The sequence below is a fragment of the Xyrauchen texanus genome, chromosome 22, assembly GCF_025860055.1.
Source record: "Xyrauchen texanus isolate HMW12.3.18 chromosome 22, RBS_HiC_50CHRs, whole genome shotgun sequence".
NCBI lineage: Eukaryota > Metazoa > Chordata > Actinopteri > Cypriniformes > Catostomidae > Xyrauchen > Xyrauchen texanus.
Window position 1 is genome coordinate 5322196 of NC_068297.1, and position 16424 is coordinate 5338619.

General features: G+C 37.2%; 1 protein-coding gene across 2 annotated transcripts in view; it reads right to left on the reverse strand.

Annotated features, from left to right (window-relative positions):
- Window positions 1-16424, reverse strand: part of LOC127662651 (mirror-image polydactyly gene 1 protein-like) — a 113341-nt gene that overhangs the window by 94368 nt on the left and 2549 nt on the right. For both annotated transcript variants that reach the window (XM_052153935.1, XM_052153936.1), the window contains exon 2: window positions 10106-10197. In XM_052153935.1, the coding sequence (XP_052009895.1) occupies window positions 10106-10151 (46 nt within the window). In that variant the 5' untranslated portion in view covers window positions 10152-10197. The remainder of the gene's footprint in view (window positions 1-10105; window positions 10198-16424) is intronic.

The window sequence follows — 16424 nt, forward strand, 5'->3', positions numbered from 1 at the left end:
AAAGTAGTGATTCTAACTGGCCTAAGACAGGGAATGTTTTCTATGATTAAATGTCAGGAATTTAATGTTTTGAGTTTAAATGTATTTGGCTAAGGTGTATGTAAACTTCTGACTTCAACAGTACATCAATTAAGAAAAACCTGACCTATTGATATAGCTGTCTAATAGGGTGATTTTATCAAAGAGGAATCATTTTTTCAACTAAACTGCTTTTTCCCACCAAATTACATTCAAAATGTTTCAAAATATAACTAATAAAATGGTAAGAACTAGTTAAAAATAATCATTGAAAAAACATTTTAAACTGATTCAAGGTAATGAATCAAACTTGCCAACTCTGTTTTTGCATTCCTTGCATTGAGTCATGACACAAGGAAGGATCACAAAAATAGTCCAATAACACAGTATTTAGGAAACTTAAGGGCTAAGAAAAGTGCATAAAAATAATTTTTTATTGTGTTGCTTGTTTTATTACCACCAGCAAACTCATTGTGAAGACATCATGCATTTTCAATATCTATGCCAGCCCTACCTAAGGTCGTAAAGTCATTATGCAAAAATCAATTGCCCTAAAATAGGCTTAATTTTCTTTATGCAAAACATTATTTCTTAATTTGTTCTTTCAAATTTGGCCTCCCAGAATCAGTTTCAATTTATAACAAAATTCCATCTAATTGAGTTGTGTAAACTTAGAGTAGAGTCACAAAAAAATACAAATAAAAAGATATATTTAAAGTTTTATAATTTTATTTAGCAAAAGAAAATTACACAATTCAATTTGATGGTTTCGTGAATTTAATACATTATTGTGTTTAAATGAGCAATGTAGTGATGCAAAATTTGTGTGCTGATTTTATAATCCAGTTAATTAGAACAACATCGGTCGATACCGATAACAACTGTTTGGTAGTTCTGCTTTATGCTACCTTGTTTCAAATCATTGGTATTTAATAATACAACTTTCAAACAAAATTTAAATAATAACTTTATGTTTCTCTATGCCTTCCATGTTTTAGAGTAACTTTCTATGTTATAAACACTGGAACATAAAACATTCTTAACTCACATTAACTGAATTCTGAAAGATGAAACCTGTCACTTTTTAGCTGAAAGCAGTCTCTGCTTTAGCTTTAACAAACTCGTCAAATTTCTTACTATGTTGAACTTTAAGGGGTGTGATCAAATTGGTTGTAAAAAGTTTTAACGGTAGTTCCATCTCATGAAATTCTAGCAGTGCTAAACTTACAAGCTACAATTCTGCTATCATTGTCATCCAATTCAATGAGACAGACAGCAGACAGCACATTTTTCAGCCCCCTTTTAACAGGAAATAATCTGCCCTGATCATCGGCTGTTTTTAAAGAATCAGCCAATGTCCTATACATATCATTGCTTTTATTGTTCAATACAATGGTTGGCTAACACCTGGTGCATCTCTAGTTAAACCTGTTTTGAAGTTTACATGTTTTAAAGTAGCATAACTAAAGAAACTATAGTAATGAAACTAACACATTACTAGAAAAAGCTGATGTAGAATTAACGGGCATGAAGCAAAAACATCCACAAAAATTCTTACCATCAAGAAACTTTTAAGAGATGCCAACCTTTACTTTGGTTTTACAGCTCCTCTCTTTTTATGTTTGTGAGTGTGGAGGCCTTTCTACTAGGTTTGTTTGGTTTCAGATCACAGTAACCAGGCTTCCACAGTTAAGCAGTGACCATCCTAGGTCTATTCCTTAAACCAACACAGAAAGACAAAAGACGGGGACAGAGCCCTGTGGAATTCCTCTGTCGCTGCCGGACCACCCACTTAGGGAGCAGACAAGCCTATTAGGCCACACGGCACTCCATTCGAGGGATTTTGAAATTCAATGAGACACACAAGGAAGCAGCGAAGGGGTCGCCAAAGCTCCTCTTGCCCTCCCTGAAGCGAAGCATGGTGGAGAGAGAGTGAGATGTGATATCGGGGTGGGTGGCTGTCGGCGGAGGACCACACCATACTATCATAAGCAGAGCAGAGCGGATGGGACCAAACAGTGTGTTTCCTGCCTGGCCGGCTTGTGCAGGGGGAGGGGGCGTAAGGGGTTAGGTAAAAGGTCGATCCACCTGCTAAGAACAAAGCTTGCTGAAACTGTAGCCCTATTTCTGCCCTTGTCGGGAAGACCAATTCAACTCCATAGGAAACTTAGCGTGTTTGTTATGATGGACTTGGTATGTGTGCTTTGAATTTAGACTGCAAAATGATGGTTTAACCATGTAAGAAAACAATCCACCATCACAGTTGTAATAACACGGCCCAGCCTACAGCAGTTAGCTTAGCCCGAACCACATCAGACACATAAAATCAGCAGGGGAACAGACACAAGAAGAAAACGTGCAAACACTGTTTCAGTGGCGTGAAATTTGGGCTACAAGTTGTGAGTTCATACTTTTGTGGCTGTGCAATGCCATTTTGAGAATCTATAGGTAAGTGGCCAATCAAAATGAGATTTACAATGCCTAATGCTCTATTTAATGTGGCAATGTTTACTCTTTGTGAATACCCGTATATATAAATATCAACAATTTAATGATGGCAAATGAGAATTTCACAGAATTATTGAAATTAAATGAATTATTCGGTTGCACACAATTTACTAAAAATTCACACACACAAACAAAATCACTTATCAATAGGCAAATATTGGCAATTATTCAGTCTGGCAGATTTGTAGGCCTACTACTAGTAGTGAGTCCAGCAACTAGGCAAATTAATTAGAATTTATGAAAAATATCCAATTAATCAAATGAAATATAAAAGTACAATTTAAAAAATAGGTTAAGCAACAACAACAAAAATAAACATATGAAAGTATTTGTTGTCCACTACAAAAATAGTGAGCCATTTATATAACTTGAAACTCTGCAATTATTAAAATCATCCATATGTAACAACGTTAAAGAAGATGTGCTGTCCTAATTTGGAAGTGGTCTTTATCAACTGTAAGTCTTTCTATTCACAGCGGAAGTTTTTCCTTGTTTATTCTGGCGAGTGTTTATATTCCTCCACAAGCGTGTGAGCACAGTGCTGCAACACCTGGCCGATCAGATCAAGGAACAACAATACCCAGACACTTATTATTCTCGCAGATTTTACCAGAGCCAACCTCACCCGTGAACTTCCAAAATACAGACAGCACATTACATGGCCCACAAGAGATAGAAATATACTGGATCACTGCTATACAACATTAAAGGATGCATATCGCTCTGTCCCTCGAGCAGCTTTGGGACTCTCTGGTCATTGTGTGGTCATCGTATTTTCCTGACCTACAGGCAGAAACTTAAATCAGCTCAACCTGTAGATAAGACTGTAAATAGTTGGACCAATGAAGTAGAGCTGGAACTACAAGCCTGCTTTGACTGCACTGATTAAAGTGTTTTTGAAGATACAGACACCAATCTGGATGAGCTGACAGATACTGTGACATCATACATCAGTTTCTAGAACTTCTTTAATGTTCAACAATGTCAAACCATGGTTTACGGCTTCGTCAGTCCAAAGAGGACGCTTACAGAATTGGAAATAAAATCTTATACAATAAGGCCAGAAACACAATTACAAAAGTGATTATAGTGGCTAAAAGAAGTTAATCTGAAAAGCTGAAAACAAGTTTTCAGCAAACGAGACTGCATCAGTGTGGCAAGGCCTGAAAGACATTACTAACTACAAGAAACCATCCCCAAACACTGTAGGGAATCAACAGCTGGCAGACGACCTGAATGTGTTTTACTGTAGATTTGAAAAGCCAAGTCTCACACCCCACACCCACTCTGATTTCACTTCACACAAACATCAACACCTCCTGCAACCACCCTCCTCCCGCTACTCAACCTGCACTTAAGATCTGTGAAGAGGATGTGTGCCGTGTCTTCCAAAAATAAAAGACAAGGAAAGCACAGGGCCCAGATAGTGTTTCACTCACTTGTCTAAAATCCTGTGCTGACCAGCTGCTCCCCATCTTCACACAGATCTTTAACAAATCACTGGAGCAGTGTAAAGTTCTGTACTGCTTAAAATCCTCCACAATCATCCCTATCCCAAAGAAACCCGTAGCTCTGACATCTGTAGTCATTAAGTCATTTGAGAGACTGGTGTCGGCCCACCTGAAGGACATCACTGGAACTTTTCTGGAACACAGGTCTTTGGATGATGCAGTCGACATGGGATTGCATCATATCCTGCAATATCTGGACAAACCAGGGACATATGCAAGGATCCTTTTTGTGGACTTTAGTTCGGCTTTCAACACCATCATCCCAGCTATTCTCCGGACTAAATTAAACCAACTCTCTATCCTCACCTCTATCTGTCAGTGGATCACCAGTTTTCTGACAGATAGGCAGCAGTTAGTGAGACTGGGGAAATTCACTTCCAGCACCTGTATAATCAGCACTTGTTCCCCCCAGGGATGTGTGCTCTACCCACTACTCTTCTCCCTGTACACAAATGACTGCACCGCCAAGGACACCTCTGTCAATCTCCTGAAGTTTGCTGATGACACTAATGTCATTGGCCTCATCCAGGATGACAAAGAGTCTGCATACAGAGGAGAGGTTGAACAGCTGGCTGTCTGATGCAGCCAAAACAACTTGGAGCCAAACATGCTCAAAACAGTGGAGATGATAGTGAACTTTACGAGGAACACCCCAACATTGAGCCCACCCTCAATTCTGAACAGCACTGTGGCAGCAGTGGAGTCATTCAGGTTCCTGGGCACTACCATCTCACAAGACCTAAAGTGGGATACCCACATTGACTCCATTGTGGAAAAGGCCCAGCAGAGGTTGTACCTCCTTCACTATATATGGTTGTTGTCAGATTGGATGTTCCAAGATTCTTGGAGAATTTGCCCCATCGGTTCCCCCATCGCTTCTATCGGTTTAAGCTGTATCAATTGCATGTATCTCTTCATTTAATCCCAGACTGACTCGATATTCAGTAGGGGGTCTGTGGGGGTCATACTATCTGTTGTAGGGCTCCCTATTCTTCTATTCTAATCTATTCTATTAACAAAAGTAATGTTTGGGAGTCTAAAATGTATATTTCCTATTGAAACACTAAAGCTGAAGATATACATAACTATCTTAAGATAAACTTTTGCACAGTACTGTCTATGTACACTCACCTAAAGGATTATTAGGAACACCAGTTCAATTTCTCATTAATGCAATTATCTAATCAACTAGTTGCTTCAATGCATTTAGGGGTGTGGTCCTGGTCAAGACAATCTCCTGAACTCCAAACTGAATGTCAGAATGGGAAAGAAAGGTGATTTAAACAATTTTGAGCGTGGCATGGTTGTTGGTGCCAGACGGGCCGGTCTGAGTATTTCACAATCTGGGTTACAGTTACTGGGATTTTCACGCACAAACATTTCTAGGGTTTACAAAGAATGGTGTGAAAAGGGAAAAACATCCAGTATGCGGCAGTCTTGTGGGCGAAAATGCCTTGTTGATGCTAGAGGTCAGAGGAGAATAGGCCGACTGATTCAAGCTTATAGAAGAGCAACTTTGCCTGAAATAACCACTCGTTACAACCGAGGTATGCAGCAAAGCATTTGTGAAGCCACAACACGCACAACCTTGAGGCGGATGGGCTACAACAGCAGAAGACCCCACCGGGTACCACTCATCTCCACTACAAATAGGAAAAAGAGGCTACAATTTGCAAGAGCTCACCAAAATTGGACAGTTGAAGACTGGAAAAATGTTGCCTGGTCTGATGAGTCTCGATTTCTGTTGAGACATTCAGATGGTAGAGTCAGAATTTGGCGTAAACAGAATGAGAACATGGATCCATCATGCCTTGTTACCACTGTGCAGGCTGGTGGTGGTGGTGGTGTAATGGTGTGTGGGATGTTTTCTTGGCACACTTTAGGCCCCTTAGTGCCAATTGGGCATCGTTTAAATGCCACGGCCTACCTGAGCATTGTTTCTGACCATGTCCATCCCTTTATGGCCACCATGTACCCATCCTCTGGTGGCTACTTCCAGCAGGATAATGCACCATGTCACAATGCTCTAATTATTTCAAATTGGTTTCTTGAACATGACAATGAGTTCACTGTACTAAAATGGCCCCCACAGTCACCAGATCTCGACCCAGTAGTGCATCTTTGGGATGTGGTGGAACGGGAGCTTCGTGCCCTGGATGTGCATCCCACAAATCTCCATCAACTGCAAGATGCTATCCTATCAATATGGGCCAACATTTCTAAAGAATGCTTTCAGCACCTTGTTGAATCAATGCCACATAGAATTAAGGCAGTTCTGAAGGCTGAAAGGGGTCAAACACAGTATTAGTATGGTGTTCCTAATAATCCTTTAGGTGAGTGTATATATATGTATATATATATATATATATATATATATATATATATATATAGTCTTGTGTATTTCTATACATACTTATATTTTCTATTCGCTTTTTTTATTAGTTCAGTTTTTTTATTATAACTGTCTTGTTGTTATATTATTTGGGCACTGGAAGCTTCTGTCACCAAGACAAATTCCTTGTATGTGTAAGCATACTTGGCAATAAAGCTCATTCTGATTCTGATATTTGAAAAACGTTTCTCTTTTGAACCTAACTCTGCCTGTCTGTTTGCTACATAGAATTTCAATTATATTAAAGCAATGCACTTGATAGTTTGACACTACTTGATTAATCATGCTATTCATATTCATACACATTTTTATAGTATACTCATATGTTGGTCACTCATGAACAAAAACTTCTTATAAACTGGGTTTGAGACCATAACTTCACCTGTGTGCCAAAAAAATGGCACATCATATTAATGATCCTAATAAATATGCCTATATTTGTCAGTGGCAGACACAAAGTCTGTGCTTTGAACACACACAAAGCCATAAAAACAGGCACGCAGCCATATACCCACAGGCACATACATATACACACGCTTGGCGTCTAAGATATCAGGATACATGCTAAATAGATCCTGTTGCAGGTCTTGGCCTCCGCCTACAACAAGGATGAATGCTTTGGGTTGGGCTCATGTACCGCAGGATGTGTCAGCATATCAGAGAAACAGCTAACCTGGCATTAAATCCAATAAAACAGTCACACAAAAGTTACACAGAGGCCACGGTAAAGAAGATCTAACCTCATCTATGGCATTTACAATGCATGTGGGAGAAAGTAACTGATACTCATATGATAAATTAGAACATACAGATGGGGACTATACCATGCCAACTCAACGCATTAAAATCTAACAATATTTCAGAACAGTGTTCAAAGCCACTGAACCAAAATAATTAGAATTTGTTTTTCATTCCAGTCCTGATGAGAACCACATAGCAGTTTCTCCTGCAAGTACACTGGTGGCCAAAAGTTTGGAATAATGTACAGATTTTGCTCTTATAGTAAGAAATTGGTACTTTTATTCACCAAAGTGGCATTCAACGGATCACAATGTATAATCAGGAAATTAAAAACATGAAAAATTACTATTACAATTTGTAAACAATTTCAGAACTTCTTAAACTACTTCAAAGAGTTCTCATCAAAAATCCTCCACGTGCAGCAATGGCAGCTTTGCAGATCCTTGACATTCTAGCTGTCAGTTTGTCCAGATACTCAGGTGACATTTTATTTAAATTAGCTGATCCCACAAAAGCTCAATGGGGTTAAGATCCATAACACTCTTTTCCAATTATATGTTGTCCAATGTCTGTGTTTCTTTGCCCACTCAAACCATTTCTTTTTGTTTTTCTGTTTCAAAAGTGGCTTTTTCTTTGCAATTCTTCCCATAAGTGCTGCACCCCTGAGTCTTCTCTTAACTGTTGTACATGAAACTGGTGTTTAGCAGGTAGAATTCAATGAAGCTGTCAGCTGAGGACATGTGAGGCATCTATTTCTCAAACTAGAGACTCTGATGTACATATCCTCTTGTTTAGTTGTACATCTGGTCTTCCACATCTCTTTCTGTCCTTGTTAGAGCCAGTTGTCCTTTGTCTTTGAAGACTGTAGTGTACACCTTTGTATGAAATCTTCTGTTTTTTGGCAATTTCAAGCATTGCATAGTCTTCATTCCTCAAAACAATGATTGACTGATGAGTTTCTAGAGAAAGCAATTTCTTTTTTGCCACTTTTGACCTAATATTGACCTTAAGACATGCCAGTCTATTGCATATTGTGACAACTCAAAAGCAAACACCAAGACAATGTTAAGCTTCATTCAATGAACCAAATAGTTTGTTTGATATAATGACAAGTGATTTTCTAGTACCAAATTAGCAATTTAGCATGATTACTCGAGGATAAGGTGTTGGAGTGATGGCTGCTGAAAATAGGGCCTGTCTAGGTTTGATCAAAAATGACTTTGGGTGCTGTATTTTACATCAGTAATGTCCCAACTATACTTTGTGATCAACTGAATGCCACTTTGGTGAAAGTAACAATTTCCTTCCGAAACCACAAAATCTGTGCATTATTCCAAACTTTTGGCCACCAGTGTATATAGAATTGATCTTAAACAAAATTATGTGAATACTCATATGCAAGAGATATATAGTATAACGCTAACAAACAGTGCCATGGAATTAATTTTAATTTTAAAAATTTTTAGTGGACTACGCTGTGGTAGTACCACAATATTTTTGAAGTACCGTGGAGTACAATGTAATACCGTCTTATACGAATATGGTAATCACGCAGTACCATGGTATATACTGTACATCAAAGTACTATGCTTTATGTAAAGGTTCTATAGGGTATTATATTTTATTTGCAGGTTTATGTAATTCTTATAAGCTTTTCAAAGGCTGCCGGTCTTAATTTAGTTGTTTCCTCAGACTCTTTGATATTCAGCGTGTTTTGAAAGTCAACAAATATTCCTTGTCTTTGATGTTAATATAATATAAATGAAAGACTTAATTTATCATTGCAAAATACAACTACACAAATAATTAGAAAGCACTGGAGCCTTCTCTCAATCATCTGATATGATAAGGGCGCTCTCTTGTGCCCAACCTCAAGAATGCACCATCATTCAACTAGTGAGACCATATTCTCTAAAACAAATGGATTTTGACCCGCATTATGAATTAATTATCAACTAAATAGAAATGTAAATAATTTTTCCCATTATATTTTAATTTATGGTTTCATTATCAATTCCAGCTTTCTTCACTCAAATCATCTTGAATCTTAGATTCATCCAAAATAGTATGCAATTTAAAATTCTGCAGTAAAATGAATCTATCTGTCTCTCTTTTGTATAAATAATTAAAAAAATGTTTTATATATATATATATATACATATACCCTTCATTAAAAATTAAGGATCCTTTGTGACCTTCTCCATCATTTTGACTCACTTTGACCCAGAAAAACACATAATTTGTTCAATAAAAATAACAATCTTAATCAGAGTTTTAAGCACTAAAGTACAGCAGGAATGTCTTAGCTTTTTATTAATAGAATTATTTTAAGATAGAATAACTCAACTGTTTTACTTTGGTGCATAAACACAAAATGTGGTTCTGGATCAAACTGAAAATGATGGAGCATGTCCCATTTTATGAATAATTTTTTGTGTAATAAAACATTTTAAGATTTACGCATTCCAATTTCATAACAAAATTCCATCAAATTGGTTTGAGTAATCTTTAACAAAATAAAAGAAGAAAAAACTAATTATTTTACATTTTATTCATTTAATTTTGTTAAAATGACACAATAAAATTTGATGGAATTTTGTCATGAAATAGAAAAGGCTAAATCTTAAAAAAAAAAAAAAGGCTAACATTTTTTGAGTGTAAAGAAGGGTTTTTTGACAGGCGGATAGACAGACAGACTTAAGAGTATTGCTCGATCTGGCCTGTGCTTTGACTGAGTTACTATCAAAATATAGTGGAAGCCAAGTAAATAAATCTATGCTGAAAAACAAAGCAATTTTGCATGTTTCCAAAACTGACATCAACAGATACTGAACACAATTTTGTTTCGTAGTCATATTTAAGACTACATACACTTAACCACTCCAAATGTTCATAGTATACAATTGTCTGTCACTATCTCCAGGTTCGTACTCACCTTTGTACATATCAAACAGCGAGTCCTTCAGTTCCTGTTTGTGCATCCATGACAGCTGATGCAGCTCTTCTTCACTCTCGGAGCAGCTCTCCCTTTAAATCAACAGACAGAATACATATCAATAACTCGTTTCTGTTATACTTATATGCAGAGGTCTCTGTGAGAGCCAGGCACGGTGTGCTGGGTGGGTTCTGGTAATATGTTTACTAGCTCTCAGTGTGGATGAGACTAATCTCTTCAACAATGTCCACATAAGCTCAGGGCGCACACTTCAAAAGCTCTGTGTGTGTGTGTATGACCACTTTGTGAATCTCGCTTTCATTTCTGAAAACATCAAATTAACTGCTACAATCATAATGAATGAATTCCTATGACTTTGACAGGATGTGATGGCAATGCAATAAACATGATCAATATACGGATTTATGTGTGTGTTAGCATGCACTTATTGATGCAGATAAAATAAATTCCTCTGAGGAATCTTTCCATTAGTAATGGATACTTAATTATACCTCAAATTATGTAGCTTGTTGAGGAGAGGAGTTCTATTGCTTTCACAGCGATCAGACATGCCAAATTTGCCTAACAGAAGATAAAACGGATGACTTGCATTAAAATTGGGACCCAAGCCATGGGTCCCAATCTGTCATTAGAATGGCTGTGTCTTTTAGAAGAATGAGAGTAATTTGAAGAAATAAACAAGTTAACAAACAGAACGCAATTTCTTTTTACCATCTGCTTGACAGACTTCATTACAGTTTTTCTCAATCGCTTTGGCACAATTCTCGAATGAGAATAATTGTTTTCAAAACAACAAATTCAAAACTCTGAAAAATGTGTTTCTTGTTCACACCAAGCAAATTGCATGTGTTTTGGCACATGTGTCCAAAAGAGTAAGTACAATTGTCAACAATTTGCACAACTAAATGCGCATGACTTGCTGATGAACTGATGAGTTGATTCTCAGTGAAATTGTCACTCTTCACAACTTCTAAACATTCTTTCATTGTGTGAGCCATCACATGCAAAATGATCCATTCAATTATCAAAATCTGTCAGACATACAAGTATATTCCATAACTATCTATGGCATGACATGTTTTTAATGTCTGCTAAAGCTCTGGCCAGACCAACAAGAGCGACAGTATGTCCACTAAGAAGATTTGGGGAAGTACAATTTATTGTTTTTACTACCAAAGGTTTTTTTCATTGTTGCAGGGGTTTTGTTTTTTTAAATAGATGTAATTTTGTGGCAATTTTCTATTCACTATATCTGACTTTACAATTAAGAAAAGTGTAGTAGTAGTAGTATGTTTTATTTAATGCCATGTCAGCGATCAAAGCTATTTTCATGGCAAGAATTCAATTACAAAAAACAAATATCATATAAATACAATAAAAACAAAACAAATATAAATAGCAAGTCATATTATACAATATTTTTTTTTAAGATTAATATATGATAAGAAATCCAAAACCTTTTCAGGCACAATCTCATTAAATAAGTCCTTTAACGAGGTAACTTCATAAAAGAGCATTCTACTTGTGTTAAGACCAGGACAATCTAGTAAAATATGTTTGACAGATAAGGGAATATTACAGAACACACATAGGGTTGGGTCTTCACCTTTAAGCAAAAAGGCATGGGTCAGATTTGCGTGACCTATACGACATCTGGCGTAGACCACTTGATCAAATCTTGTTTTAAAATTGATAAAAAGTCTGTTTGAAATTTCCGGATGAATTACATACAACTTGTTGTTCTTGCACATATTCCACTCTTCTTGCCACTTATTTAAAATATATCGGTTAATAATCGGTCTGATATCTGAGGGAGGGATTTGACATTCATTAACTTCCTGATTAAGAGCTTCCTTAGCAGCTGCATCAGCTTGTTCATTTCCTGAAAGACCAACATGTCCTGGAACCCAGCAAAAAATAATGCTGAAGAACTGATTTAGTAGATAATCCAATTTGGTTAAGATGCAGTCCACTAAAGGATGGTCAATTTTTAAAGTGTCCATTGCTTGAAGGCAGGATTTAGAGTCAGTAAAAATTATAAACAATTTTTGCAGAGAATTTTCAATGTGCTCCAAAGCTAAAAGTAAAGCATGAGCCTCAGCAGAGAAAATTGAGCACTGTTTTGGAATACGAATTCCATAGCGTTGATTTCCAGTCACCATTGCTGCCGTTACACTGTTTTTCATCTTCGAGCCATCTGTGAATATAGGTACATGGGAGGGGAATTGGTTTCTTATTTCCAAATATTGCTGTCTATATACATTTGGATGGGTCACCCTTTCTTCTGATGAGTCAAGTCCAAATTGATATTAGGCTTCTTTAGTTTCCAGGGAGATATAGAATTGAATTGTATTTGGGTTAGAATGTTCAAATTTATATTCAAGTTCTCCAAATGAGGTTTAATACGAATACCAAAGGATCTGATGCTTTTAGGTTTGCTCTCATACAAAGGAGTAAATTGTGGGTTGAAGATTGAAGAATAAGCGGGGTTGGTTTTATTTGCCTTTATTTTGATAGCATATTGGAGTGAAAGCTTCAATCGTCTGTTTTGAAGTGAAGGTTCATTGGCTTCGATGTACAAGCTTTGCATCAGCGAAGTTCTAAATGCTCCCAAGGCGAGTCGTAAGCCCTGATGATGTACTGAGTCCAACATCTGCTTATATGATTCTCTGGCAGAGTCATAAATTATGCTTCCATAGTCCAGCCGGGAACGAATTAGTGTTCTATAGAGTCTCAAAAGAACCATGTAATCTGCTCCCCATTTTGTTTTTGCCAGTACTTTCATTATATTCATGGCTTTAAGACACCTGTTTTTAAGTGCTTTCAGATGAGGAATGAAAGTCATTTTGTTGTCAAGAAGGAGTCCTAAGAACTTAATTTCTTTAACAACATTAATCGGTTCTCTATTAATGAAGAGTTCTGGGTCAAGATGAAGGGATCGCTGGATACAGAAGTGGGTACAGACTGTTTTTGATTTAGAGAATTTGAATCCATTTTCAACTGACCACTGATATATTTTGTGAATGCATAACTGCAGTTGTCTTTCAATTGTACTCATGTTCTTCCCTCTATAGCAGATGCAGAGATCGTCCACATATAAGCTGCAGAATATATTAGATCCAATGATACTCTCAATGCTGTTTATTTTAATACTGAAGAGAGTGACAGAAAGAATGCTTCCCTGAGGAACTCCAATTTCTTGTTTGTGAATATCCGACAAGGTGTTTCCTACTTGGACTTTGAAATATCTGCTGGTCAAAAATTGGAAATAAAGATGGGTAATCGTCCTCTAAAACCCATGTGGTAAAGATCTTTCAAAATCCCATATCTCCATGTTGTATCATATGCTTTTTCCAAGTCAAAAAAGACGGCAACAACATGTTCTTTTCTAATGAAACCATCTCTAATATAAGTTTCCAGTCGGGTTAATTGATCCAAGGTGCACTTTCCACGTCTAAAGCCACATTGATAGTCACTTATTTGTTTCTTCGACTCCAGAGTCCAAACAAGCCGATTATTTACCATTCTCTCCATCATTTTACAGAGGCAACTGGTAAGAGCGATTGGTCGGTAGTTATTTGGATCTGAATGGTCTTTTCCTGGTTTAGGTATAGGAATTACGGTTGCTTCTTTCCAGGAGGGTGGTACTTGTCCAGAAGACCAGACAGAGTTAAAATCATCTAAAAGAAGAGATAATATGCTTTGGGGTAAGTGCTTTAAGAATTGATAGTGAATTTGGTCTGGCCCTACAGCAGTGTCATGGGAACATTTTAAAGAGTGTATTAATTCATCCATCTTGAAAGGTTGATTATATACTTCTTTGTTATCAGAACAGAAGTTCAATTTTTCCCTTTCCTGCTGTATTCAAATTAACTGGAACTCAGGGAGGCAGTTTTCTATTGACGAATTCTTTTCAAAAGATTCTGCTAATGTGTTTGCTATATCCATTTCCTTTGTCTGGAGAATATCTAGTTTTTTAATATGTTGGATATTAAACCCATTTCCAATGTTCTTCATTTTGCGAATCATGTTCCAGATCCTCTTCATGGGAGTATAGCATGTTAAACTTGATACAAATTGTCTCCAGCTTTGCTTTTTTGCTTCATTTAAAATTCTGCGAGCTTGAGCTCTACAAATTTTAAAAGATATAAAAATAGCCGTTGAAGGCTGTTTATTAAAAAGTCTTTCCGCCTTTTTCCGTGCCCCGATAGCTTTTTTACACTGCTCGTTAAACCAGGGGTTAGCTTTACAGTGCGATTTAGAGGATGTCTTTGGAATTGTTTCATTTGCAATATCAATTAACTGTTCAGTAAAAGTTTCTATAGAGTTCTGATTGTCTTGAGTTGCTGAAATAAATTTTTCATAACACATAATTTCAAAAGAAGGCCAATTTGCTTTTTTAAGTTGCCATCTTGAAGGTCTTTGTTGGACATCCGATTGAGGGAATGAGGTAATAAGTGGAAAGTGGTCACTCCCACATTTTTATGTATAAAATCCTCCATTCTCTTTCCTTTAGCATCACATCGATCTTCTCCCCATAAAGGATTATGGCTATTAAAATCACCCATAAGTATAAATGGAGTCGGCAATTGTGCTACGAGTTTGTCCAATTCTTTCAGTGTAATATCTTCGCTGGGAGGTATGTAGATAGAGCATAATGTAATGACTCTATGAAAGGTGATACGTACTGCTACTGCCTGTATTTGGGTATCCAGTACAATGTGACTGTGAATAATATCCTTTTTAACCAAGACAGTTGATCCACCAGAAGGTCTTTGTGCATTTGGTACATAGACATTAAACAGTCTAAAATTTTTAACAGTCAGGGGATCATTTGGAGATAAGTGAGTCTCTTGAATACAATAGGCAAGGGGGTATAAAACAGAAGTTAAACGTTGCAGCTCTGCAAAATTAGCTTTTAGACCCCGACAATTCCACTGGATTAAAAGATTACTCATCTTCAAGTGGGAAGGATAGGTACAAATCCTTTATTCTTACACTTAGGGGAAAGACTACGACTTCGACTAGTCGTAGGTTCTGACATTTCGACATCTTTTGGGTTGTCATGTTTTGAAGTTCTGTTTTTATCTTGGTTTGGTAGTCGAGTTACTGTATTTTGAGGTTTCCTTTTCTCTCTGGGTTCTCTTTGTTCCAACTGGGTATCTTGAGTCGGGTTGGTTTGGATACATACATTCTTGCTTTTTTGTGAAGATGAATTCTTAATATTACTAATAACTTGAGGTTTGTCTGTAGAAATCCAAGTCAGTTCCGTCTGAGTACTAATTTCTCGTATATTTGGTTTGACCACAGCAGAGTAGGAGCTATTCAGCGTGAAGGCAGGGAGACCTTCAACCAGTTTTCGGGCTTCAGGATAGCTCACCTTCTTTGTGTGTTTAATTTTTTGTATTTCCTTCTCTTTAATCCAAGCAGGGCATTTCTTTGATGAGGCTGCATGGTCACCAAGACAGTTTTTACATTTAGCGGAATTAGTACAGTTTGTTTCATGGTCATCCTTACCACAATTGTGGCAAACAGCCTTATTTTTGCATCCAGCAGAACCTTGACCAAATTTCTGACATTTAAAACATCTCAACGGGTTTGGTATGTAGATATCTACAGTGACACTTAGGTATCCTATTTGAATTCTCTCTGGCGGGAGAGGTCTGTTAAAGGTCAGAATGTATGTTCCTATTGGAATTACTTGTCCATCTTTTTTGATACTTATTCTTTTGACATCAATCACACCTAGATGATTCAGTTCTGAGGTTATGTCAGCTTCATCCATGTCTTGCAATTCTCTGGTGCGGATCACTCCTTTGCTGTTATTCAGAGAAGGGTGACAGAATGCTCTCATAGTGACTCCAGCCAGATTTGTTGCTCGTAATAAGTTCTCGGAGTTTGCTTTCCGAGCGCACTCCACCAAAATTTGTCCCGATCGCAGCTTTTTAATATCCTTGACTGTTCCTGCTATTCCTGTGATTCCTTTCTGAATAGCAAAAGGAGACAGTTTAGTGAGAGGGCTGTCAATTGATAGAGACTCAAGTAAAATAAATCTTTGCCAATTTCCTTCTTTTGAAGAAAAAATGTTAGTGGTTAGTTCGACTTCCAAGTCTTGATCCAGTATCCGTTTTTTGGTGTTTTGTTTATTTGCCATGTTTAGAAAGAATAGATTCATCATCTCTGCTCCTCACCCACCTCGGAGTCCTACAAGGGGATGTACAGTGCCGCGGGATTCCACCGGATGTACACCAAGGATACAGATATGATATACTTGAGCATATAAATACAAGATTTATAC